This window comes from Oncorhynchus masou, chromosome 10 (genome assembly GCF_036934945.1).
Source record: "Oncorhynchus masou masou isolate Uvic2021 chromosome 10, UVic_Omas_1.1, whole genome shotgun sequence".
Classification (NCBI taxonomy): domain Eukaryota; kingdom Metazoa; phylum Chordata; class Actinopteri; order Salmoniformes; family Salmonidae; genus Oncorhynchus; species Oncorhynchus masou.
This window is the reverse complement of record NC_088221.1, coordinates 17914340-17939341: the sequence shown is the minus strand read 5'-3', so window position 1 is coordinate 17939341 and position 25002 is coordinate 17914340. Positions and strand designations below refer to the sequence as shown.

The 25002-nt window shown below is 42.9% G+C and overlaps 3 protein-coding genes and 1 long non-coding RNA gene across 8 annotated transcripts in view; 1 reads left to right on the top strand and 3 right to left on the bottom strand.

Annotated features, from left to right (window-relative positions):
- Positions 1 to 235: 235 nt before the first annotated feature.
- Positions 236 to 5164, bottom strand: LOC135547266 (NADH dehydrogenase [ubiquinone] flavoprotein 3, mitochondrial-like). Its single transcript, XM_064976083.1, has 3 exons — positions 5107 to 5164; positions 4553 to 4658; positions 236 to 598 (listed from the first exon to the last, which is right to left on the bottom strand). The coding sequence occupies exons 1-3, from the start codon at positions 5149 to 5151 to the stop codon at positions 429 to 431; spliced, it is 321 nt and encodes a 106-aa protein (XP_064832155.1). The 5' UTR covers positions 5152 to 5164; the 3' UTR covers positions 236 to 428.
- A 2584-nt stretch (positions 5165 to 7748) lies between these two features.
- Positions 7749 to 14498, bottom strand: LOC135546826 (calphotin-like). Its single transcript, XM_064975411.1, has 6 exons — positions 14454 to 14498; positions 13791 to 13896; positions 9802 to 11010; positions 8395 to 8458; positions 8164 to 8288; positions 7749 to 8077 (listed from the first exon to the last, which is right to left on the bottom strand). The coding sequence occupies exons 1-6, from the start codon at positions 14496 to 14498 to the stop codon at positions 8046 to 8048; spliced, it is 1581 nt and encodes a 526-aa protein (XP_064831483.1). The 3' UTR covers positions 7749 to 8045.
- Positions 14499 to 15507: 1009 nt separating this feature from the next.
- Positions 15508 to 24806, top strand: LOC135547263 (uncharacterized). The gene is made up of 3 exons (XR_010456684.1): positions 15508 to 15625; positions 21316 to 21388; positions 21514 to 24806. It is a non-coding gene; the product is annotated as an uncharacterized LOC135547263 (long non-coding RNA).
- The window catches only part of LOC135547261 (high affinity cGMP-specific 3',5'-cyclic phosphodiesterase 9A-like), a 41623-nt gene continuing 41335 nt past the window's right edge, over positions 24715 to 25002 (bottom strand). For all 5 annotated transcript variants that reach the window (XM_064976072.1, XM_064976073.1, XM_064976071.1 and 2 more), the window contains one exon: positions 24715 to 24972. The gene's annotated coding sequence lies outside the window, so the exon portion shown is untranslated. The remainder of the gene's footprint in view (positions 24973 to 25002) is intronic.

Here is a 25002-nt window from a genome sequence, read left to right as displayed (position 1 = left end):
GATCCAGTCTATGATGTGTATTGATTGTAATGCTGTGATTAGGTCATGTGTACTATACTTTCAGGCCCAGAGTCATTCGGGAGTAATTCAAATAGACCATAGGGTAAAAACATTTGCATGCACAGCACTATTCAAATGACCCCTAAGGTTAATCCCAGAAAATAAGAAATGTTAGATATTTTCTAACTTTATACAAGAGAAAAACCTCAAACATTACACATGTCAAAGCCTCATATCCCTTTCGTGTAGTTTAATAGCATACATTTCCTATAACAATTGCAAGCACGTCTTAGAGATCGTAAAGTAGAGGGGGAAATCATTCTTAAGACACCCGGGGCAGGTATGTTGGGCAGTGGGATCAGAGACATGGTGTCTGGGGATATGGGGTTGGGGTCATGTGGCCTGGTGTCCAGGCAGGCTGGGCCATCTCAGTGTCTGGGGGAGGGTCTGCCGGAGGAGGGCTGGGGCAGACGGTACTTGGCCATCTCCAGGTCCAGGTCTGCGAAGGTGTAATGGTTGTAGTTGTGGTGCTGGAGGTTCTTGTAAGTACTGTTGTCGAAAGACTCGGGGGCTGGCTCTGGAGGTGCCGCTGCCGCCTCTTAAGGGGTTAGAACACAAAAACGGGTATAAGAGAAAGCACAGTAATATAGGTAACCTGGCTGACCAAGGGGCTGGAGTTTAGAAAAATAAAACCATAACTCAAAAAGATAGAAATAAGCAGTTTGCTGAATTAGTGAGTGCCTTTTGGTTTTAGAGTCTTATTCACAACCCTATCAACCATCAAAACCAAGCAGAAAAACAGCACAGTGCTCCCTCCAACCCATTGTGTAAATCAAATTGAAGGCTGACCGGGGTACTGCAGGCTACCATTACAAACCAAATTCCTTAACTTGCTCTGTGTGGGATTTTAAAATAAATCAGATCAAGAAGCAATTATTGGCACCAGGATTGTCTTTGAAATGTTGTTTTATTTACACTAAGACTGCTATTTTTTCCATTCACTATAACGGGGATCCTGTTTTCTGCAGTACCACAGTCAGCCTTGAACATTCATGGCTTCAAATGAGAGGGGGCAGATGTTCTCCCCGAGCTGGGCCAAAGTTTGTATTTAAAACTATTTTGAAGATACTGTTGGATTTTCCAAACTCGCCGCACTCTTGCTAAAGAGGTAGGCTCACACTGCTCATGATAGCATATGCACAGATCAAATACAAGGCATGAACTCTGATTAAGGTGTTTACATGTGCCAATAATGAAAATAAATTCCTACAAAATAAGGGTAAAGTGTTCACATGACTAATGCCAAACTATTGCCATAATCAGTTTAATATCTAATTATTAGTGTGCATGTAAATATACTAGACAAAAGAGTGGGGGGGGGGCGGGGAACAGAGCAGGATTAGTTTACTGCCATTTTTTCATTGTGAGAAAATATCCAATGTGAGCCTGTAAAATAACATGTATCGCAGCATCTTTCAAAAATATACAGTAACGATGATGGTGTGGGGTTAAAGTGTGCAGAAGACAAGGAACACCTCAATCTGCACAATGCAGGCAAGGCAATATAAAATACATTGCTATGTAATTAACATTCTATATGCAAATATAGATCCTAAATCCCAACCGGGAACCATCAGTACAGAGGTAAATGCAAGTAGAGCCGAGTTGAAACGCAGCATTTAACGCAAACATGCGTCATGCACTTGGCTGAAGTAGCCAAAATTATCATGTGAAATGAGGAGTCTACTTTCACTCTAAGAATTTTGCATTACACACGGCAAGAATACTAGCTAGAGCAAATTTAAATGGCATAATAAAGTGACTGGGAGAAGAAAAAAAAGAAAAAGCACTTATGTTAGGCACTTTAGAGTATTAACATTTAACAGTACGTGTTATGTTATGAAAAACAACATTTAGAAGAAATATAGCCATCTGTGGTTGGAAAGGTCCACAGAGGAAAGAAATAAAAGGGTTTTATGGAGGTGTGGTGTATACCCTCAGAAGCCTCAATCGGTACTACATCAACCAGGGCCTCTGCAATCAGCTCCTCTCCTGCTTCAGTCACAACAAGGGCAGTGTCTACCAGCTCCTCCTCCGCAGCTTCATCTACCAGCTCCTCTGCGGCAGCTTCAACTGGGGCAGCTTCAGCAACAGCCTTGGCTGGTGCAGCTTCAACGGGGGCTCCCGATGCAGCTTCAATAGGAGTTCAGCGTCAACCTTTACAGGGGCAGCTTCTGATACTTGTTCTACTGCTCCTTGAGCCTCGTGGGCAGCTTCCATGACAGCTTCTGGAGTGGCTTCTACTGCAGCCGCGACTTCTGGAGTTGTCACTTCAACCTCTGGGGCAGCAGCGATCTTAGGGGCAGAGTCTACCAGCTCCTCAGAACTTGCAGCAGGGGCAGTTTCAGGGGCAACCTCCACAGCAGCTTCAGCTGGGGCTGCTTCCTGGACTGGAGCGGGGTCAACCAGCTCAGCACTTGCAACCACTAGTGTGGTCACGTGAACCTCTTCGGGTACAACTTCTGTTGCTTTTTCCTTATCTTCAGTAACGGCATCCAGAGTCACTGCAGGTGTAGCCACTCGCACAGCTTCAGCAATGGCCGCAAATAAATCTACTAGGATTGCTGGTTTTACCTTTGATTTCACTTCAGACTTGTCGTCTGAGCATGGGGCGGAGATTCAGCCGATGGGGCTCTGGGTTCAGTGGAGGCAGCAGCAGCCATTCTGGGTGGTTCTGCAGAGAATGGAATGTCTTCTGGCGCGGGAGCTTCAGAACATACAGTAAAAACAATCTCAGCGACAGGGGGAGCAGCATCCACGATTCGGTGGAAACATCGATTACAGGTGAGGCAAAATCGATGGGAGCAGCAATGTTAGCGACTGGAGCAGGTTTGGCGACAGCCTCCTCTTCAACTGGGCCCTCTGTCATGACTGCTTCAATGGCAATAGCATGGGCGACTGCTGTGGCCTCAGTGACTGGTGCAGCGGCTTCTACTACTGGTGTTTCTGGTGCTGCAGCGTCCTCTGCTAAAGGAGCTGCAGTCTCTGCAACACTCTTAGAAGCAGGAGCAGCCACCTCAACGACTGGAGATGGGCAGCTCCAGCTACAACCTCTGCAGTAGCTTCAGCCACAAGCTCAGCTACAACAGGGGCTTCGGCTGCAGCTTCAGCCACATCTTCTGCAGCAGCTTCGACTGGATCAGCTTCTACTGGAACCTCTGCTACGGCTTTAACATGGGCTTCAGCCGCAGCTTCAACAGGGGCAGCTTCTGCAGGGGCAACCTCTACTGGGGCTTCAGCTGCTGGTGCAACGTCTTCAGCGGGTGCAACGGCTTCAACAGCGGGTGCGTCTTCAGTGGCAGTTTCAAAAGCGGGTGTGGCAGCTTCGGCTGCAGCAGGAGCAGCAGCTTCAAAGGCAGGGGTGGCTTCAACTGCAACAGCTTTGGCTGCAACAACGGGGGCAGCTTCAGCTGCAATGGCTTCAACTGCAATGGCTTCAACAGCGGGGGCAGCTTCAGCAGCAACAACGGGAGTGGCTTCGGCTGCAATGGCTTCGGCTGCAATGGCTTCGGCTGCAATGGCTTCGGCTGCAATGGCTTCGGCTGCAATGGCTTCAACAGCGGGGGCAGCTTCAGCAGCAACAACGGGAGTGGCTTCGGCTGCCATGGCTTCAACAGCGGGGGCAGCTTCAGCAGCAACAACGGGAGTGGCTTCGGCTGCAATGGCTTCGGCTGCAATGGCTTCGGCTGCAATGGCTTCGGCTGCAATGGCTTCGGCTGCAATGGCTTCAACAGCGGGGGCAGCTTCAGCAGCAACAACGGGAGTGGCTTCGGCTGCCATGGCTTCAACAGCGGGGGCAGCTTCAGCAGCAACAACGGGAGTGGCTTCGGCTGCCATGGCTTCAACTGCAATGGCTTCAACTGCAATGGCTTCAACTGCAATGGCTTCACCTAGAGCCTGTGCTGGGAAAAGTCCTGAGACTGAAAGCTTAACGGGAAGGCAAATGTGGTCTTGTAGGCTAGTTGTGCTGCCCTCTCTTCTGAGGCCTCTAGGGCTGAGCAAATGGTACAGGTTACATAAAACTACCAATACCAAACAACATACAGAAAACTCACCTAACCCCAATGCTTCTGTAGAACTACAGAAATACAATTGGCTTTAGAAAACAGTCATGATTTATCTGTAAGATTCCAGGAATTTTGTCATTGGAGTAAGTTTGTTGGCACGTAGTTTGAATCATGGAGATAATCCAAGTGTGGGCTATACCAGAGAGAGAAATGTCATTCAGGTTTAGCTACTCAGGGGAAAATAAGAAGGACCTAGCAATGGCATTTAACGTACACCAGTATTTCCCAACTCCAGTCCTTGAGTACCCAAATAGCACACATTTTACCCCAGACAAACACACTGGAGTCAACCTGTCAACTAAGTTAATCATTAAGCTGAATCAGGTGAGTTTGTATGGGGCTACAACGAAAAAATGTGTGCTGTCGGGGGTTATTGAGCGCAGGAGTTGGGAAAAATTGACATAAACAAAAACCTGTGCTCTTACTTGCAGCCTTCGCCTTTTTACCAGCTTTCTTTGGCTCCTCCACCTTGGTGCAGAATGCAGCCACAGAGGGGCAGCTCAAAAGGCCAGAGCTCTCTCGCTGGAGAGCCTGCACAGAAATAAATGCATTCCATTGTTTTGCATTGTAAATGCAGCATTCATTAGCCTTGGTGTAAGTCTATTTCTGCCCTCCTTGTGGAATTGTCATGGCTTGACAAACATATCTGGGACCAGCATAAGCATAAGCACCCGTGCCCTGGCTCAGTTATTTAATGTGTTACCTAGCTATCATAATGAGCACGTATTTTTTTATTATGCATTGTAAAATGTCATCACTACAATTTACGTCTAAATAAAAAGCCATAGGTGCAGCCAAGTCTCAAAACTTCAGCTAGTTAACAAGCAGTCCAGCTCAGGTCAACAGGACCGGCGAAGTCGGTCGTTTAACAACATTTTTTGGGGCTACGTTGATTACAAACCAATCATCTAACGAATAAGTTATTTCTGATATTACAACTGAATAACAACATATTTAGACAATAACCAAAACATTTTACCTTGAGAGACCCCAGTCGTCCTAGCCAAAGTAAGGAAGTCGCCATTTTGGTGCTCCCTCTATTATTTTCCGTGGGGAAACAAAAGACGTGTACATACACATCATTGGCGTCTTTTCTTTTTTTCCTGTGTTTTTTTTTTTTAATGGCGGTTGGTAAACGAAAGGTACATTACCGCCACCAACTAGACTGGATAGTGTAAATCCATTACACTATGTGATTCAAAACGGGGAAAATACTAATAAAATTATCATGCCAACTAACCCTTCACTTAACAAAACCCACCATTCCACTACCTTGCTTTCTTTGGCTCCTCCGCCTTGGGCGGGTGCAGTTGCAGAGGGGCTCCTCAAAAGGCCAGAGCTATCTTGCTGGAGAGCCTGCACAGAAATAAATAACATTCCATTGTTTTGTATTGTAAATGCAGCCTTCGTTAGCCTGGGTGTCTATTTCTGATCATTTTCTGATCTACGCCAGGCCAACATCCACATATTGTGGCGAATAGCCTCTTAGAAACCTAATGCGCATCTCCGCTGCGTTTTCTAGATAATCCTCTGTGGAGTGGCATATACGGCGCAGTCTGAAAAACTCTTCTTAGAAGTCCTCTTTTTAATGGCTCAGGATGGAAGCTGTCCCCCTGTAATAGAGTATATCTGTCCGTTTCTTTTCTATACAGAGTTGTAAACGTGGTTCAAATTGATTTCTCAATCCACATATCGAGGTAATGAACACGTTGAGTGTCACATTCAATAGTGAATTTGAGATTGGGGTCAATGTCATTGAGTAGTGCCATAAAATCTGACAGCTCTTGTTCAGTTCCTTCCCATATGCAAAAAAAAATGTCGTCAATATAATGATACCACTTCTGGACTTTATTCAAAATTGGATTTTCGTTTTCATTATTAACAAAACGTTCTTCAAAAATACCCACATAAAGGTTCGCATAGCTCGGGGCGAATTTGGAGCCCATTGATGTTCCATTCGTTTGGATGTAGTATTCATCATCAAACCTAAAATAGTTATGTCAAAACATATTCTGCCAGCTCTAGAATGAAGTTTATTGGTGGATATTCATTAGCATCTCTGTCTCCCAAATAGTGTGCTAGTGCTGCCAGCCCCCCCCCCCCACACACACACACACAGACACATACATACATACACATACATGGGGGATGCTCGACTCTCGACATCTAATGTGACCAGAATAGTCTTCTATTAAACCCGTTATTGGTGAGATCTTGTTTATGAAGTCTATAGAGTCTCTTACATATGATGGCAATGCTTGCACGTGAGTTTTAATTAAAAAGTCTACAAAGTTCGACAATGGCTCTAGCATTGAGCTTATTCCTGCAACCACTGGCCTGCCTGGATAATTGCCTTGTGTTTTAAGGTTTGTGTAATTTCGGTAAAACGTACAGGCATGGACGTATGGCAGATTTGCAGTAAAGATATTCATATTCAGGTTGAGATAAAGTGGTTTAATAGGGCTTGCTCCAGATTAGAGCATATATCCCTTTGGAACACCTGTGTGGGGATCAACACTCAGTTTTCTGTTGACACATTCAGTACTGATTTGTCTCTGAATTTCTTCTTTATATTTTTCATAGTCGAAACAACCACAGCACCCTCCTTTTTCCTTCATCTTGTTCCTCTGTTGCCATGCACCTGCAAAGAGATTGCTCAGATGTGCGAGTGCCTTTTGAATTTTGGGCCAAATAAAAAGTAGATTTTAGTAATTTATCAGATGCGTACAGGAGCAAAAAGGGTTAAGTGCCTTGCTCTAGGGCACAGACAGATTTTTCACCTAGTCAGCTCAGGGATTCGAACCAGCAACCTTTTGGTTACTGGCCCAAGACTAACACGAGGCTACCTGCTGCCCTATTAAAATGTGTACTTTTTTAAAAGGAGGTTGGTGGCACCTTAAATGGGGAGGATGGGCTCATGGAAATGGCTGGAGCAGCATTAGTGGAATGGTATAAAATACAGACAGTTTCCATGTGTTTGATGTCATTCAATTTGCTCCCTTCCAGCCATTATTATGAGCCATCCTCCCCTCAGCAACCTCCACTGATATGTTCCATCAGAATATGGCACCCCAAATCTAATATGTGGACATACATCTGTAATTAGAGGTTAAGGCAAATCTGTATTAATCTTATTCATAGGAATTTATGTGCAGTTGTACAATACCTACACTGAGTGGTACACCACCCAATCCACAAAAATAGTTTGCTTCTACAGTGAGTCACATGACCGTGGCTTGCTATAAAAAGCAGGCAGACAGTTACTGTTCGGATGAATGCTAGAATGGAAAAAACGAGTGACCTAAGCGACTGAGCGTGATATGATCTGTTGTGTCATGCTGATGGCAGAGTCAGGATTTGGCATAAGCAGCATGAGTCCATTACCCATTCTGTCTGGTGTCAACAGTACAAGCTGTTGGCGGTAACGTTTCCGTGCTCCAAATAATTCAGGCTGTCTGGGGGTAAAGGGGGGTCCGACCCAGTACTAGATGGGCGTCACTAATAAACTGGCCACTGATTGTGTATGGGTAGTCTCTTGACTTAAGCATTGCATGTGATGTACAATGATGACTTACAACATATTGATCCACTTTCGGATGAAACATGCAACAGAGACAAAAGTAAAACAATATGGATCAGTTTATTTTTCACTTATCCAACTTAAACATTTCTGGATCTTCATCTGATGCAAAAGCATATTTCACAGCTCAAAGCGCAGCATCAGCTTGTCCTCCAACACATACGTCTAATACAGACTCATTTGCTAGACAATTTCTAGATATACGGAAACAGCTGTATACCCCACAAACATTATTTTAGCCTTGATTTGATATAGTAGCCTATGTAATTTATTACTAGATATCCGCTTCAAAGAACAGATTGACAGGAAAAGACAACAGAAAAGTTGACTGGTGATGTTTACTTGGGGGCAACTTCCTCCAACTTGGGCTCTGAAGAAGGAGAGAAAGGGTGTGAGATGAGAATTCTATGTAATGCATTTTTTTTAAAGATTCATGACCTTTATAAAACTACTAACCTGGGAACTTGAACTCTGGGAAAGCTGTGAGGTCACCACCGCCATACAGCCTCTGGAGTTTAGTCAGCTCTTCTGCCAAGTTCTTCTCATATGCAGGGCCTGCATCTACCAAACCACCACTAGCCCTGGGAGAGAAAAATAGGCCTAAACGTCAACTTGATGACAAAGGGTGTGATTGTAAGCAAAACCGAAGTGCTAGCCACACACAAAAAAAAAACTTGTGTCACTTACGCGCTCTTTGAGGAATACTCGCGGATCGAATGCAGGAATAGCTTCTGGATGGGGTCCAGTTGAGCTGAGAGTCCAAGAAAATAAAATTATTTTCCATTCATTCACAGAAATTCCAACTATGACCATGCCCCTTTGGCTTAAACCATATGATAAAAAATAAAATAAAAATCACATCTGTGACCTAAACCCTCATGCACAAAACAGCACCTGGGAGTGGTAGACAGTATAGCATCTACAGGGGTAAGAGAGGAAAGGATTGAGTGTGAAAGGTCAGGTAACAGGTTAAATAAGTTCCGTGTCATGCTAGGCATCACAAGTTCATAGCATCACTTGGCAGACACTGGATCTATATTTGAGATTGAGATGTCCAATGTAAATCCCTGCATAACCAATTCATGTACATTAAAAAAAGGTAATAATTGACAACCTCTTCCCCTACTCATGTTTAATTCCACACACAGCAACCAAGGTGCAAACTCAAACTCACCGAGTGCATTGACCACAAAGTGGATGGAAAGTTGACATTTCCAAAGTAATCTCATACACCACCAAACAAATACAGAAGTGAGGGGATCAATTACAGATAACTGATATCATGCACCTCCTGGGTAAAACAAGTGCGACAAGGGAAGAGTAGGAAATCAGACCCCATTTCACAATGTAATCCATCAGTAGCTGCCCAGAGGCAACAGACTGGCCAAAACCCTGGTTGGTTAGTATGACCATAACATTACTTTTGACAGTACACAGTAACTTTAGCATTAACCGTACAAATAACCTTTAACATAAACACGCCAAACAGTAGTTTTAATTATAAAAATAAAAAAAATTAGGGGCATTGAGAATCAAGTCTTTGAAACAATATTTGGTGAAGGGAATAGAGGACAGGCAGGTAAATTACATCACAATGATCAAGTGAAAATAGAAAGGAGAGGCTGAGAAACAAAGATGAGGGCAGTTCAGAATTAGTGAGTGCTGGAAAAACATGGCAAAATAAAGTGCAGAAAGACACTGAGCCAAGCAGATCAGTGCAGGCCATCACAGATGAACCCATGAGAAAATGATGATGCATCCAGATGCATGCATCAAGGTGGTCAAAGCAGCATGGTTACAAGTTAATGCACACAAGAATGGGGTTGTGTGGCTTGAGTCAACATGGCTGCAATGTAGAAATGTGGTAGTTAAGGGATAAATAGCATGGAGTAAATAAGCCCACTAAAAAAGATAAGCCAATAAGCTGCCCAATGCAAGAACAAAAAGCGCTTTTGTGATTTGGGGTATCTTTACAAGTTATCCTTACAGTTATAATATATTAACATCAAATGGGAATACAAATATGACTGTTGGTAGACTGTAGGGTCCACAGAGAGGAGAGAAGGGTTTAGGGAGGAGGGGGGGTGTGTATACCCTCAGAAGCCTCAATCGGTACAGCATCAGTCGGGGCCTCTGCAATCAGCTCCTCTCCTGCAGCCTCCGCCACTACAGGGGAGGTGTCTACCAGCTCCTCAGTGGCAGCGTCAACGTGGGCAGCTCCAGCTACAACCTCTGCAGTAGCTTCAGCCACAAGCTCAGCTACAACAGGGGCTTCGGCTGCAGCTTCAGCCACATCTTCTGCAGCAGCTTCAACTGGGTCAGCTTCTACTGGAGCCTCTGCTACGGCTTCAACATGGGCTTCAGTCGCAGCTTCAACGGGGGCAGCTTCGGCCACATCTTCTGCAGCAGCTTCAACTGGATCAGCTTCTACTGGAACCTCTGCTACGGCTTCAACATGGGCTTCAGCCGCAGCTTCAACAGGGGCAGCTTCTGCAGGGGCAACCTCTACTGGGCCTTCAGCTGCTGGTATAACGGCTTCAGCGGGTGCAACGGCTTCGACAGCGGGCGCGTCTTCAGTGGCGGTTTCAACAGCGGGTGTGGCAGCTTCAGATGCAGCAGGAGCAGCAGCTTCAAAGGCAGGGGTGGCTTCAACTGCAACGGCTTTGGCTGCAACAACGGGGGCAGCTTCAGCTGCAATGGCTTCAACAGCGGGGGCAGCTTCAGCAGCAACAACGGGAGTGGCTTCGGCTGCAATGGCTTCAACAGCGGGGGCAGCTTCAGCAGCAACAACGGGAGTGGCTTCAGCTGCAATGGCTTCAACTGCAATGGCTTCAACAGCGGGGGCAGCTTCAGCAGCAACAACGGGAGTGGCTTCGGCTGCAATGGCTTCAACTGCAATGGCTTCAACAGCGGGGGCAGCTTCAGCAGCAACAACGGGAGTGGCTTCGGCTGCAATGGCTTCAACTGCAATGGCTTCAACAATGGGGTCAGCTTCAGCTGCCAGAGCAGCGGCTGGAGTCGGTGCAGCGGCTTCAGCAACTGCTTCACCTGAGAGGGCAACGGTTTCTACAACTGGTGTGGCTTCAACTGCAGCGGGAGCTGCTACAGCTTCAGTGGTGGCAACAATTGGCTCTGCGGCAACTGCTTCAAAAGGTTTGAGGGTGGCAGCAAGTTCTGCTGCGGCAGCAGTTGCTGGTGTCGTGTCTTTCCTGGGAAATTCCACATATGTTCTGTGTGGGACAAGCTTCTCTATATCGAAGTATGTTTTGCCCTGGGACTTTTCTAGGACGGAGGAGGGGTGAAAACAAAGGGTTTATTTACTTCTATTCATACTCTATGCAGTCTAAAAGGCTTGGACACCATGTCAAATGTGGACGAAACTTACCCAGAACAACATGGCTACCCCCAGAGTATTCAAGAATGTCCCTTTACAAGACACATATGGTGACTAGACAAGTGCCAAATGTCAAGCAAGGGTACAAAAAGTGTTGTTTTAATATTAAAATGGACTGCTGGTGGCACATTAATTGGGGTGGACAGCTCAGTAATGGCTGGAATGAGCACACTTAACAGTATAGAAACACAGTTTGATACTAATCCATTCCAGACATTATTATGAACTGTCCACCTCGCACCAGCCTCCTGTGGGAGGGACATATTAAAAACCCCAAATGTGAATCAAAGTATAGTTTCATATTTGAAGTGCTTATGTGCCACGAAACAAAAATTGGCCACTAGGTAAAACTAACTTTCATTAACAATTCAACTTAAGGATACAGGTCTTTGAAAAATAACAGATTTATAGGCCTATTACTGAAAGTTGAGAAATGTTGACACCTGGGGAAGGAAGACTTTAAATTCAAAATGTTCACAACTTAATAATTTTTTTTAAATGGTTGAACTAGCCAAGATAATTGCTCAAATTGTGGTACAAGTAGCAGAAAACAAATCTCTAGAAGATTCAGAATTGTAGATTTTTCAGCCTTTAGGCTCCAGGGACCCAAGAACGCTTGAGCGTCACTTTCCCTTCAGCATGTAGGCCTAGATGACTTCAGTTAGATTATCATCTTCAGCTCTTCTCCAAACATCTTCTTGACTTCTGTCTTTGGCACCTACTGTACACAGCGTCTTCAGCATCTGAAAATTATTTAAAATGTAATCTGGGGGGGGGGCCTTTCTTCTATGCAACTTCATAATGACAGTGCTGGTCAATCTTCAGTAAAGGCAGGATTATGGAGTGTTCTTGATTAGTTATGGAAATGTTCCACAATACTTCATATTTAAAAGTCACACGATAAATAGAAATCTTCTGAGACAAATGGAGTGGTCATGTCACAAGTGGGGTGTTTAATCAGCCAGATTGGGGTGTTTATTCAGTCTTGCCATCACTGGGCGTCTTCATCCTCTTCTTCCTGGGGCAACAGATTAATGCCGAACTGGGCCCTTTTATTACAGCTAAATGAAATCTCTAGATGGTTCACAGCCTAGTCTCTCACTTTGTCATGGTGTGCCAAGTATGTGATGCCTTTGTAAAATATCCAACAAAATGATGCTAAAAGGGTCAGTTTATGGAGTTAGTCAGTCTAGTTGCCTAATTATACTTGTACCACAATTTGAGCACTCTCACTATGCTCAAGAATTGACATCTGCGCTAGTGATGGGAATTTGGGCTCTTTTTACTGACTCTGATCTTTGTCTCGTTCAGTCAAAATAACAAATATTTAGACTAATTTCATTCATTCGAGTCCGTTAATGCCCAGAGCACGCAGGACACCCTGCTGGCGAACAGTGAACTAAACTTGAGTCATGATTCTACAAGCTTCTCATTCAAATGTTGCTCACCATAGGGGGCTTATTGGAGCGGTCACTTGTGACAGAATTGTAAAAGTGTGCTTAAAAACAAAGTATCGTAAAACTTTTTATTTTTTAAACTCGGAGCATGGCGATATATTTCAGCAAATAAACACCCGTTTCAAATAAACTTAGGGTCTAAATGAATTGTTTATGAGATTACCATGGACAAAGCCTCTGACTATTGCCACAGTCATGTGCATTAAAAAATAAAACACCTCACTCAAGCTAGCAGTGATGAAATCCACAAAAGCAAAATTCTGTCGAGGCAACAGCCAGGCATTTTGGAATAGATCCAAAACAGAGATGCACGAAGTCGAACTTCACCATTTAGGCGGTGGGCCGAAGCAAACTATCTGCTTTAGCTTTCGAGATGATCGATCTCTGTTGAGGGTGGAGCTGGTTTTTGCATATCGTGTGTATTTATTCTGAACATATTTCCATTTGTTGGTAATTGCAATTCTTGGATGCACCTGAGCTCAATTTTGAGTCTCATAGCGAAGGGTCTGAATACTTATATACATAAGTTATCTATTTCAATTTTTTTGAAAATTTGCCCCAAAAAAATCTAAAAACCTGTTTTCTCTCTCATTATGGGGTATTGTGTGTAGATTACTGATTTTTATTTGATCCATTTTAGAATAAGGCTGTAAAGTAACAACATGTGGAAAAAGTCAAGGGGTCTTAATACGTTCCCTAGGCACTGCATCTACCTCCCATCACAGCACATGGGCTGTTAGTCTACACTTGTTGTTTACTTAGCATTTAACAAATGCAATTTGATTTGACTCTAGCGCTGCAGGAGCATATACCAACCCTACTGTCAGCAGGTCAAACAAACTACTTAAATGAACGAGTCACTCAAATCATCAAATCTTATTGGTCACATACACATGGTTAGCAGATGTTATTGCGAGTGTCGCGAAATGCTTAAATGCACAACTAATCATGACTTGGGGGCGGCAGTGTAGCCTAGTGGTTAGAGCATTGGAAGTTCAAATCCCCGAGCTGACAAGGTACAAAATCTGTCGTTCTGCCCCTGAACAGGCAGTTAACCCACTGTTCCTAGGCCGTCATTGAAAATAAGCATTTGTTCTTAACTGACTTGCCTAGTAAAATAAAGGTAAAATAAATAAATACGTAAAAAGCGTTGTTCAAAAAGAACCAATCGTTCGTGAACTCCACGTCACTAATCTGCTCAAGTATCATACACTACAAATAATTGTACTTACTCTCTGGACTGCTCTTCTTGGGCTTCTTGGGACCACCAGCATTCGTGCATAAGGCAACAGCTGCAGGAGCTCTCCTCAAAGAGCCCCAGCTCTCCGCATGCACGCACTGATCAAAGTACACACGAATTAGTGATAATTCACATGACTGCAACAAACTAATAATTGTCAGACAAAACTTGAGATTTGCAGTTAGTTAACGTTCAATGTTGAGTTGGTTGGCTATTACATTTAAGCGCAGAGATGTTAGCTACAGCAGAAGACTAGCTACTCCTACTACATGGCGAGTCGGCCCCACCGCCCAGCCATCTAGCTGGCTAACATCAACGTTTACGTATAGAAAGTTAGTCACAATCTTAAATAAATAGCTGATATAGCTATATACTTTGACAACTTGTTTACTCACTCAATATTTTCTCATATTCTAAATTAACCACGTGTGCACTTGATATGAAAAGTATACAGCTAACGTTAGCTGGATAGATAAGTTATCTAACGTTTGCTAGCGCTTTCCATGTTTCTAAAATCCAATCAAGCGCACAACTCATGTTTTTCTCAGCACAAGTGGAAAAACAAAGGAGCAGGTTATTATAGGTGTCTTTTCGAAAACAATGGTGCGTTAAAACTTTAAAGAATACTGTGGTTATGTTCATGACATTTCATTACCTTGAGAGAGCCAAGTCGCCCTATCCTCAGCAAGGAAGCCGCCATCTTTGCGCTTTAAAATCCTTCCTATGGAAACACTGCTTGATCTTCGGCCCACAGTCTGCCTGTGTGTGTTTTAATAACAAAACAAATAAAAATATATTACATCATTTTTTTTATCATCACTGTATAACAGAATGCATGTGATCATTGTTAGGGAAGTGAGTTAATTTTGCGACACAACAATTAACAAATATGAAACGTGTGCATTGAAGCAGTAATAACAATAGTTATTACACGTCTGCAATATAGAACGATTACATGATTGATAATTTATGCAATTGCCAGTTTGTATTTTAATTCTTCTTTACGAATGTGAGCTCAGGGTCAATATGCCGTTGCCATAAGTTCAGTGAACGTTTTACCAACTTTAGTAAAGTTCAATGGCTTCTTTAGTCAGGAAGCATCCTCAAACTAAGGTTCGACCAATGGTGGATATTTGCTATATTTCTATAGCCTAGCTATGAAGTTAAAATTAAAATAGGATATCTACCAATAGGTCTGGAAGGGCAAATCTTGAAGCTCCTGTCTGCCTGGTGGTCACAGCATCAAGCGGTTTACGTAACAGAAGCTCAAACAGTGACAGTACACGCCCCCTCCTCAAATCTGGGACACATCAGTGATAACAGCAAATATTTTTTATAACTAACCCATTGTTCTATCAGTGTAACAGTGTGCAACCGTTGTTATATAACCGTCAACATAATATCAACATTTATAATTCACAGTTGATGGAAGCTATCAAGTTTGTTTTCCGCACTTCCTTTTGTTTTCATATTGCTTCTGTATTCAGGTCCAGCTGCATAACACATGAAACAGTTTTTCAAGTCATCTTGACATGAGTTATGTAAATCTCTATTCAGGCAATAGTTTTCTCCCTTGTTAAAGTCACCTTACTTATTTTAAAGCAACAATGCTTAGTTACTAATTCAAAGGAGTGTACATTTTGTTCTTTGATGACGTAAATGAGGTGCGACAAATTCTTTCGCACATCTGTCACAGAGTTTCTAAATCCCGAGGTGCAACATCACAACATTTCCGGAAACGCTTGTGAAGCAGACAAGGTCGGGATTTTATTAGTAAATGAGAGGAGTTAACATTTCTTCCATGGTTAATTTTATCGAAATCTAAAGGTACAAACTAGATTCGACCGTTAGACCCGATTATGTGTTTCTGTGCATGAGTTTATTAGCTCGCCAACGTCGCCATGGCATCGCCCACAAGCGTAATCGAGGATGTATATTGGAGAAGCAGTTTCTAATTATCTTCATACTGTACTGTCTTTGCTTCTGTGCTGGTCCGTGCTATCACGAATCCTTGGGACGTCCCTTACCATATAAATATTAATGAATGGAACGGGCTGGGAAGCTCTAACTCTGGCAATTGAATTTCCTGATTTGTTTTTCTATTATGACTAAGTACGTTTGTTTTCAGAATTTAACAAATAAGAAGTAGGCCTGTCTTTTATTTCAATATTCTACTAATCCACAAGAATTTATAAAACCATATTTTTAATACTTTTAATATTTCCATCAATAATTAGTCAATTATTGCACCTAATTTTGACCCTGAAAATATGACTTATATTTTATCTTAAAGCTTTTCAGCAATTAACTAAATGTGTGCAGTAAGAATGAGAATGATGGAGGCCACTGTGTTCTTGGGGACTTTCAATGCTGCAGAAATATTTTGGTACCCTTCCCCAGATCTGTGCCTCAACACGATCCTGTCTCGGCGATCTAAGGACAATTACTTCGAATTCATGGCTCGGTTTTAGCTCTGAATGTCACTGTCAACTGTGGGACCTTATATAGACAAGTGTGTGCCTTTCCAAATCATGTCCAATCAATTTAATTTACCACAGGTGGACTCCAATCCAGTTGAAGAAACATCTCAAGGATGATTAATTGAAACAGGATGAACCTGAGCTCAATTTCGAGTCTTATTGCAAAAGGTCTGAATACTTCAGTAAATAATGTAATTTTGTTTTTTATTTGTAATATATTTGCAATCATTTCGAATAACCTATTCACTTCGTCATTACAAGGTATTTTGTGTAAATTGATTCGGGAAAAATGATTTAATACATTTTAGAATAAGGCTGTAAAGTAACAAAATGTGGAAAAAGGGGGTCTGAATACTTTCCGAATGCTCTGTATCTACTGTAGGATCAGATGATGGAAGAGCGCAAGGAACACCCTTTGTTTTTATCGATGGTCTAACTCCTCCCTTAACAGAGCCGAAAATTAGGCAATATGCTTATTTCTAGCACTTAAATGGTTTAGGGACCGTGTAAAAGTCCAATATCTGTGATTACATGTCAGCAAAAATATATATGTTTTTGCATTCCCATTCATGAGGGTTAGCCCTATATGAAGATTACACACTGTATAGGGCTTCCAGTTTTTAGTTACTAAAGGTGCAATATTTGACCCATTTCAAACCAAATTTTATTTGTCAAATGCGCCGAATACAACAGCTGACGTTACCATGAAATACTTACTTACAAGCCCTTAACCAACAATGCAGGTCAAGAAATAGGAAAATATTTTCTAAATAAAATAAAATGAAAAGTAACACAATAAAATAACAATAACGAGGCTATATACAGGGGGTACCGGTACTGAGTCAATGTGTGGGGGTACAGGTTAGCCGAGGTAATTTGTACATGTAGGTAGGGGTAAAGTGACTATGCATAGATAATAAACAGCGAGTAGCAGCAGTGTAAAAACAAAGGGTGGTGGGGGGGTCAAATGGCCACCTGGATTAACTGTTCAGCAGTCTTATGGCTTCGCGGTAGAAGCTGTTAAGAAGCCTTTTGGATGTGTCATCCGGTAGCAGAGAGAACAGTCTATGACGCGGGTGACTGGAGTCTTTGGTCATGTTTTGGGCCTTCCTCTGAAACTGCCTAGTATATAGGTCCTGGATGGCAGGAAGCTTGGCCCCAGTGATGTACTGGGCCATATGCACTACCCTCTGTAGCACCTTAGGGTCAGATGCCAAGCAGTTGCCATACCATGCGGTGACGCAACCGGTTAGGATGCTCTCGATGGTGCAGCTGTAGAACTTTTTGAGGATCTGAGGACTCATGCCAAATCTTTTCAGTGTCCTGAGGGGGAAAAGGTGTTGTTGTGCCCTCTTCACGATTGTCTTGGTGTGTTTGGGCCATGATGGTTTGTTGGTGATATGGACACCAAGGAACTTGAAGCTCTTGACCTGCTCCACTATAGCCCCGTCGATGTGAATGGGGGCGTGTTCGGCCCTCCTTTTCCTGTAGTCCACGATCAGCACCTTTGTATTGCTCACGTTGAAGCAGAGGTTGTTGTCCTGGCACCACACTGCCAGGTCTCTGACATCCTCCCTATGGGCTGTCTCATCGTTGTTGATCAGACCTACCACTGTTGTGTCGTCAGTAAACTTAATGATGGTGTTGGAATCATGCTTGGCCACGCAGTCGTGGATGAACAGGGAGTACAGGAGGGGACGAAGCACACACCGCTGAGGGGCCCCTGTGTTGAGGATCAGCATGGCAGATGTGTTGTTACATATCCTTACCAACTGGGGGCGGCCCATCAGAAATTCCAGGATCCAGTTGCAGAGGGAGGTGTTTAGTCCCAGGGTCCTTAGCTTAGTGATGAGCTTTGTGGGCACTATGGTGTTGAACGCAAAGCTGTAGTCAATGAACAGCATTCTTACATAGGTGTTCCTTTTGTCCAGGTAGGAAAGGGCAGTGTGGAGTGCGTAATCTGTGGATCTGTTGGGGTGGTATGCGAATTGGAGTGGGTCTAGTGTTTCGGGGTGATGGTGTTGATGTGAGCCAAGACCAGACTTTCAAAGCACTTCATGGCTACCGATGTGAGTGCTACGGGGTTGTGGTCATTTAGGCAGGTTACATTTACTTTCTTGGGCACAGGGACTATGGTGGTCTGCTTGAAACATGTATGTATTACAGATTCTGTAAGGGAAAGGTTTAAAATGTCAGTGAAGACACTTGCCAGTGGGTACACGCATGCTCTGAGTACTCGTCCTGGTAATCCGTCTGAACTCGCGGCCTTGTGAATGTTGACCTGTTTAAAGGTCTTGCTCACATCGGCTAAGAAGAGCGTGATCACACAGTCGTCCGGAACAGCTGGTGCTCTCATGCATGCTTCAGTGTTGCTTGCCTTGAAGATAGCATAAAGGGCATTTAGCCGGTCTGGTAAGCTCGCGTCACTGGGCAGCTCGCGGCTGGGTTTGCAAGCCCTGACACATCCGACGTGCATCAGAGCCGGTGTAGTAGGATTCAATCTTAGTCCTGTTTTGATGCTTTGCCCATTTGATGGTTCGTCTGAGGGCATAGCGGGATTTCTTATAAGTGTCTGGATTAGTGTCCCGCTCCTTGAAAGCGGCAGCTCTAACCTTTAGCTCGGTGCGGATGTTGCCTGTAATCCATGACTTCTGGTTTTGATATGTACGTACGGTCACTGTGTGGGATGACGTCCTCAATGCACTTATTGATGAAGCCATTGACTGAGGTGGTATACTCCTCAATGCCATTGGATGAATCCCGGAACATATTCCAGTCTATGCTAGCAAAACAGACTTGTAGCATAGCATCTGTGTCATCTGACAACTTCTCTATTGAGCGAGTCACTGGTACTTCCTGCTTTAGTTTTTGCTTGTAAGCAGGAATCAGCAGGATAGAATTATGGTCAGATTTTCCAAATGGAGGGAGAGCTTTGGACAGGGCTCTGTGTGTGGAGTAAAGGTGGTCTAGAGTTGAGTGTGGCCAACCAACTGTATATTATCTGTGTCGTAGTTGAGCCACGACTCTGTGAAACATAAGATATTACAGTTTTTAATGTCCCGTTGGTCGGATAGTCTAGAATGGAGCTCATTGTTTATTCTCCGGTGATTGCACGTTGGCCAATAGAACAGATGGCACAGGCGGATTACCCACTCGCCAACAAATTCTCACAAGGTACCCCGATCCTCGCCCACTGTACCTCCGTCTTTTCTTCACGTGAATAACAAGGATTTGAGCCTAGTCTAGGAGAAACAGTATATCCCTTGTGTGGGACACATTAAATTAAAAATCTTTGTCCAGTTCGAGGTGAGTAATCGCTGTTCTGATATCCAGAATCTATTTTCGGTCATAAGAGACGGTAGCAGCAACATTATTTACAAAATAAGTTATAAACAATGCGAAAAAACACACAAAATAGCACTTGGTTAGGTGCCCGTAAAACGGCAGACATCCCCTCCGGCGCCATTTTAATGTTAAAGGTGTAATAAGGATACTTGCAACCGAGGACAGATGATTTGTATGCGCTACGAGCTTCAGCACTCAGCGGTCCTGTTCTGGGAGCTTGTGTGGCCTACCAGTTCACGGCTGAGCCGTTGTTGCTCCGAGACGTTTCCACTTCACAATAACAGCACTTACAGTTGACCCGGGGCAGAAATTTGACGAACTGGCTTGTTGAAAAGGTGGCATCCAATAACGGTGCCAAGTTGAAAGTCATTGCGCTCTTCAGTATGGGCCATTCTACGGCCAATGTTTGTCTGTGGAGATTGCATTGGAAGTGTGCTCAATTTTATACACCTGTCAGCGACGGGTGTGGCTGAAATAGCCGGATCCACTAATTTGAAAGTGTGTTTACATACTTTGTATATATAAGTCCATACCTTTGGCCAATTTGCAAACATATTGCAAGTTCCACCTACATTTTGCTATTGGAACATCACTGTCATAAAAAGCTTCTCTAATTAATTAATTTTTTAATAATAATTGAGGCACTTAAGTACTATGGTTGAATTTACAAGTGATGGATCTGTATTGACCATAGTTTGTTTCTAAAGGGTAAGAACACCATCTGGTATTGCTTTACACATAATTTAATTTCCCTTTGGTGAGACAGGGAGCTCAAACATTGAGCAGCTGGCCCACAAGTAAAATGTCCTTCCTAAACCAATTTTCTAAAAACAGTGACTTGTTTTAATATTTTTTGACAAGATTATTCCATATAACATACATATGAGGGGAAAATTTGTTTGTATAGAAGGGATAAACAATCATTTGTTTGTGGAAATCAGCCAGTTTAACAGGACGGTTTTCAACGACAAAAGGAAACTGGTATTGTAAATCAAAAGCTGTTTGGGTCCTTAAAGTAATGCTGTATCCAACAGACCCTTTTTCAGTACACGATACACTGACGTCACGCACTGATGCGGCAGTAAGAAAGCTATCGCCATCATTTATTCTAAATAAAATACATTTTTGGGGTTCCCACTTACAATGCTGTTTTGATTCTTGATTGAACAGTCACTAAGATCATATTTGGTTGTGATCTTTGCAAAATAACTATTTTGTATGCAGCAGTGGTTAGCTCATTGATACAGGCTATAGGAAAAGCTAGCCAAATAGCCATTTTACTGGTTGAAGTTGAAGTGCTTTTTAAGTATAATGCAGTTGATTTAAGATGATGACACAAACATTATATTAACCAGGACATTCATGCAAGCCTTAAAATCCATGTATAATCCAAAAGTATTGCACTCATAAGCAACATGTGTACAGTGGGGAGAACAAGTATTTGATACACTGACGATTAAATGCAAATTAATTACTTAAAATCATACAATGTGATTTTATGAATTTTTCTTTTAGTTTCCGTCTCTCATAGTTGAAGTGTACCTATGATACAAATTACAGACCTCTACTTGCTTTGTAAGTAGGAAAACCTGCAAAATCGGCAGTGTGTCAAATACTTGTTCTCCCCACTGTAGATGACACTTGCTTTGTGTGAGTGGAACTGGGATTCAATGTTTGCCATGTGTTTTCCAGAGTTCCATCAGTGCAGCTGTTTGGGATGGATTAAGGGGCAGAGGAGCGGTTGGTGCCCTTCAGCAGCTGGAAGGTACAGGGGTAGAGCAAACACGACTTAAAAAACACAAGATTATACAGTATTGGCTTAGTAAATACACACAAACACCAAGATTTGGTTTGTATCTCTTATCCTCTCACTGTGTTTGTTCCCTGCAGTGCAACAATGAAAGCCCGGAGTTGAAGAGAGAACCTGGGAGGCACATCAGGGTGAGTCATCGCACCGACAAATTACCACATCGCCCCCTCATCATCCCTCAGTAAAGTGCAGAACTAACCTGCGGTGTGTATGCACTCTGCTCCCTTTCTGCCTCCTAATGTTCCCCTGAGCTAAGTAGTTCTCATGCAAAGTAGTCAGACTTAGAGGAGACTTTACATTCACATTTTTTTTACTCCCAACATTCACTGACATTCCAACACACACATACATATATACAGTACACACACACACACAACATATGCTCACACACACCAAACTGACACAGATGCATACTGACGCCCCAAACACACACACACACACACACACACACACACACACACACACACACACACACACACACACACACACACGCACACACGCACACGCACACACACACATTTCACAGTAAAGTCTACACCTGTTGTATTCAGCGCATGTGACAAATAACATTTGATTTAACGGTTTTCCCTGATGTGGCCACTAGATGGCACTGTAGGCCTACTCCACCTAGCCACAACAGTAGAAACATAATCTGTGGCGACAAATCATCAGTATTGAGGGGTATTCCAGAGGACTATTCCAGAAAACCGGATTAGTGATTTAGCGAAATGTGCCAAAACCGAATTTGTGAAAACTTTCCAGGCTCCAGAAAGAGAGCCTGGTCAGAAACCATAGCAACGGATGCTCTGAATCAAACCTGCTACCTACTACGTCAACTTGATTTTAGCCTGTCCGGTGAATAAATAAATATAAGACCTGTCCGCCAATCAGATTCTTGTTCATCACTACCGCCTATCCCTTCTTGGAAAATCCACTTGACATCGGAGCCTGAATTGTTCGCCGGGCTCTCCAGTGGGAACAAACTATTGGACCTAGAATACATCCTTTAGACCATAAAGAATTCGGAATTATTTTTCCGCACAGTCACTAATATATCTGGTCAATTTACTCAACCCATACCAAATGTAACTCAACGCGGTTTCACTACGACTGCTATACAAACTCTGTGTATGTTTTTCCACTGGAAGTTTCCTGTACAATTTTTATTTTTTTATTTTACTAGGCAAGTCAGTTAAGAACAAATTCTTATTTTCAATGACAGCCTAGGACCAGTGGGTTAACTGCCTGTTCAGGGCCAGAACAACAGATTTGTACCTTGTCAGCTCGGGGATTCGAACTTGCAACCTTTCGGTTACTAGTCCAACGCTCTAACCACTAGGCTACCCTGCCGTGGGCGATGGTCAACTATTTGGCAAGGCAACTGTGTGTAGAACCGTAAAAAGAGTCTACATCGCATTGAATATATATTTGTATGTATTTGTTGCATTCCCTGGCCATCAAGCTGTCCATATAATAATCAATGAGGACTTTTACAGAATTGCAGGTATAGTAGGCTGTGATAGGTTGACTGCCAGTGATGCTTTGTTAACCTCAAATTAATAAAGCTAAGCAACATAATAAACATGATAAATAGCCAAATTCATCCCGCAGATTTTCCAAACGTCATTGGTGCTATAGGTGGGGCACATATCCTCCATTCAAAGACCATTCTAGACCAAAATGAAGGGGAGAAAATCAATTCACAGCATAAACAAACAGGTAGCTAGCTATTGAATACTGTAGCCTACACAAATCAAATCATTTTCATAAACAGTCATGAAATTAAATGATCTTCCTTCTTTTGTCAGATGATCTGTGACCCCCATTGGGTTATAACTGAACAGAGAACTCATTGTTGCCCATGTTGTCATGAAAAGCACTATGAATTCAATAAATTATTATTAATCCTACATTAGGCTATGAAATAGACCTGCAATTGTGACATGGGCTACAACAACTTCCACATTAGGCCAAAGCCTTGACACTTAATATCACCAGCGGTCCAATAAAAGTGCTCTATAAAGTGCAAAGTGTTGTTACTAATCAGCCATGTGTGTGAGCTAGGCCTATTAGACATTGGAATTGTGTCACTACACTTGGCCAAGCTCTGTCTGCAATTTTCTGCCAGGCTCCCTCTATGGCTTTTGCAGCAGTGGATGTATTACTTGTTTTCATAAATATATGAACATATTCGTTGTATGTTCTTACAACTGTTTCTTGTTGTAGACGTGAAATACTGGGCTCTGTCTTTTGACTCCGTATCCATAGTTTTTTCTGTCGTCGACTTGAGGACCTTTTTTATGTTGCGTGCACATGCCAGATCAACCAATCTGTGCTCCACTTAGCCTAACAACTTAAATGAGAAGCATCTGTTCTGGAACCAAGGATTCCTGGACTCCCTCATCTGGTTAACACAAGCCAGACATGTTCAGGGAACCCTGAATTTGTTAAACCATCTTTCTGAAATACTAATACCCCTCTGAACTAGAGTCAGGATGTGCCTGTAGTGTCATACCTTGACCACTGGGGGCCCAAGTCCTTCCACTGTCAAAGTACAGTATGTTGCCATCATGAGCACGTTCCCCTGCCCAGGCATTGTTGAATCATGCCAGATCTCACCATGCCTGGATAGGTATTTTACTTATCAGCTAACCACACAACAATCTGGTGCTCAACATCAAAGTCGTTGACGTGGCACGCAACCATTGGTTGATGAATGCAACGTCTAGCCAGGGGAACAGGATTCTGATCATGCTGCAGTGGCAGTGCATATCTGTCATTCATTGTCTATCCTCCATAATACTCTTACCATGCCTTTTCTTCTTAAAATAAACCCTTGTATGTTTGGCATGTATGTTCTGCATTGAAAGGCTTTAGGTGTTTCAACATCCTGTTTGACTAAGTCACGTTTTGTATGGGTCACCCCCACACTGACAGCTCCTTAAACCTTCAATAGTTGCTATGTTCGCTAGGAATATGCAGAAAGTAAACAGGGAGTGGAGGCATATGGAAGGAAGGCACATTTCTGATCTACAGCAACAATGCCACGTGTGTATGATGTTTGGAATGTTCAGAATGCTGAGTGCACAGGCTGACGCGCAACATGGCAAAGAGTAGAACAGAGAGTGTAACAAGTGCTCCTCATCCATTCTGTCTATCTTAATCATATGAAACATATCCACAGCTAAAATGAACATAAATACGTCTAGAAATAAGACTAATAAGCTTTAATAATGGTAATATATGTTTTAAAACAAAATAAAAAAACATTATGTGAAAGGTTATAATTAAAGTAAACCTTTTATTTTGTAGGAAACAACGAAGGCAACTAAAAATCTGTACATTCTGTATAAAACAACATTAAAAAAAACAATAAGAGAAAATCTAAATATTGTTCACTGAAGTAGTCTGCTGTACAAGTCGACATTCCCTGATAAAAGCTTTTGGATTGTCCATCCGGCCAGTCAGTCAAGTAGCTTGGTCTGTTTCCATCTTCCTCTGGTCCCATTCCTCAGACTATGCTGACTCAACCTTTACCACTGTAGGAAGTTTGAGTTAAAACAGAGGAA

Excerpts from the sequence above, each read along its gene's own strand:
- LOC135547266 (XM_064976083.1), bottom strand. The coding sequence starts at position 5,151 with ATGGCGACTTCCTTACTTTGGCTAGGACGACTGGGGTCTCTCAAG. Across the intron at positions 4,659-5,106 it reads GACGACTGGGGTCTCTCAAG|GCTCTCCAGCGAGAGAGCTC; the intron begins GTAAAATGTTTT and ends ATTTCTGTGCAG. Across the intron at positions 599-4,552 it reads TAAAAAGGCGAAGGCTGCAA|AGGCGGCAGCGGCACCTCCA; the intron begins GTAAGAGCACAG and ends TAACCCCTTAAG.
- LOC135546826 (XM_064975411.1), bottom strand. The coding sequence starts at position 14,498 with ATGGCGGCTTCCTTGCTGAGGATAGGGCGACTTGGCTCTCTCAAG. Across the intron at positions 8,289-8,394 it reads GAGTATTCCTCAAAGAGCGC|GGCTAGTGGTGGTTTGGTAG; the intron begins GTAAGTGACACA and ends TTTCTCTCCCAG. Across the intron at positions 8,078-8,163 it reads CCCAGAGTTCAAGTTCCCAG|AGCCCAAGTTGGAGGAAGTT; the intron begins GTTAGTAGTTTT and ends CTCCTTCTTCAG.